General features: G+C 49.1%; 1 protein-coding gene across 1 annotated transcript; it reads right to left on the bottom strand.

Annotated features, from left to right (window-relative positions):
• Positions 1-336: 336 nt before the first annotated feature.
• LOC131313186 (uncharacterized mitochondrial protein AtMg00810-like) lies at positions 337-702 on the bottom strand. Its single transcript, XM_058341353.1, has one exon. The coding sequence runs from the start codon at positions 700-702 to the stop codon at positions 337-339; it is 366 nt and encodes a 121-aa protein (XP_058197336.1).

The raw sequence follows: 702 nt of genomic DNA, 5'->3' as shown, positions 1-702 counted from the left end.
TTGGACGTCAAAATGCGAAATTGTTCGACACCTAATTAAGGCCTTGGTGAAAATATCGGCTAACTGGTCAGCGGAGGCAATGTGATGAAGCTGAAGAAGGCCTTGTTGGACTCGTTCACGAATGAGGTGACAGCCAATTTCAATGTGCTTGGACCGCTCATGAAAGATTGGATTCCGTGCGATATGCAAAGCGGTTTGGTTGTCGCAGTAGAGCTTGATCGGTGAGGATAGAGGGACCGCTAAATCACCGAGTAAATTCCGAAGCCACAATATCTCGCAGGTGGTGGAAGCCATGGCCCGATATTTGGCTTCGGCGGAGGAGCGGGAGACAACACTTTACTTTTTAGTACGCCAAGAAACCAAACTGCCACCAAGGGTAATAAAATAACTAGTAGTTGAGCGACGAGTCATTGGGCAACTAGCCCAATCCGAGTCAGTGTAACCGGTGACCGTGAGGTCTGAACTAGAAGGGAACAGTAAACCATGTGAGATGGAGCCCTTAAGGTAGCGAAGGTTACGAGTGGCAGCATCCAAGTGAGGGACCCGAGGGGTATGCATGAACTGGCTGAGCAAATTGATGGCAAAAGTGATGTCCGGTCGAGAAATAGTGAGGTATATCAGGCGACCAATGAGCTTGCGGTATGAACTTGGATCGGAGAGGGGGTCACCAGAATCAGCAGAGAGCTTAAGATGTTGCTCCAT

The sequence above is a fragment of the Rhododendron vialii genome, chromosome 13a (genome assembly GCF_030253575.1).
Source record: "Rhododendron vialii isolate Sample 1 chromosome 13a, ASM3025357v1".
NCBI classification, from domain to species: Eukaryota; Viridiplantae; Streptophyta; class Magnoliopsida; order Ericales; family Ericaceae; genus Rhododendron; species Rhododendron vialii.
Note: the sequence above shows the minus strand (reverse complement) of the source record. Positions and strands in the feature narration are given on the sequence as shown.

Excerpts from the sequence above, each read along its gene's own strand:
- LOC131313186 (XM_058341353.1), bottom strand. The coding sequence starts at position 702 with ATGGAGCAACATCTTAAGCTCTCTGCTGATTCTGGTGACCCCCTCTCC.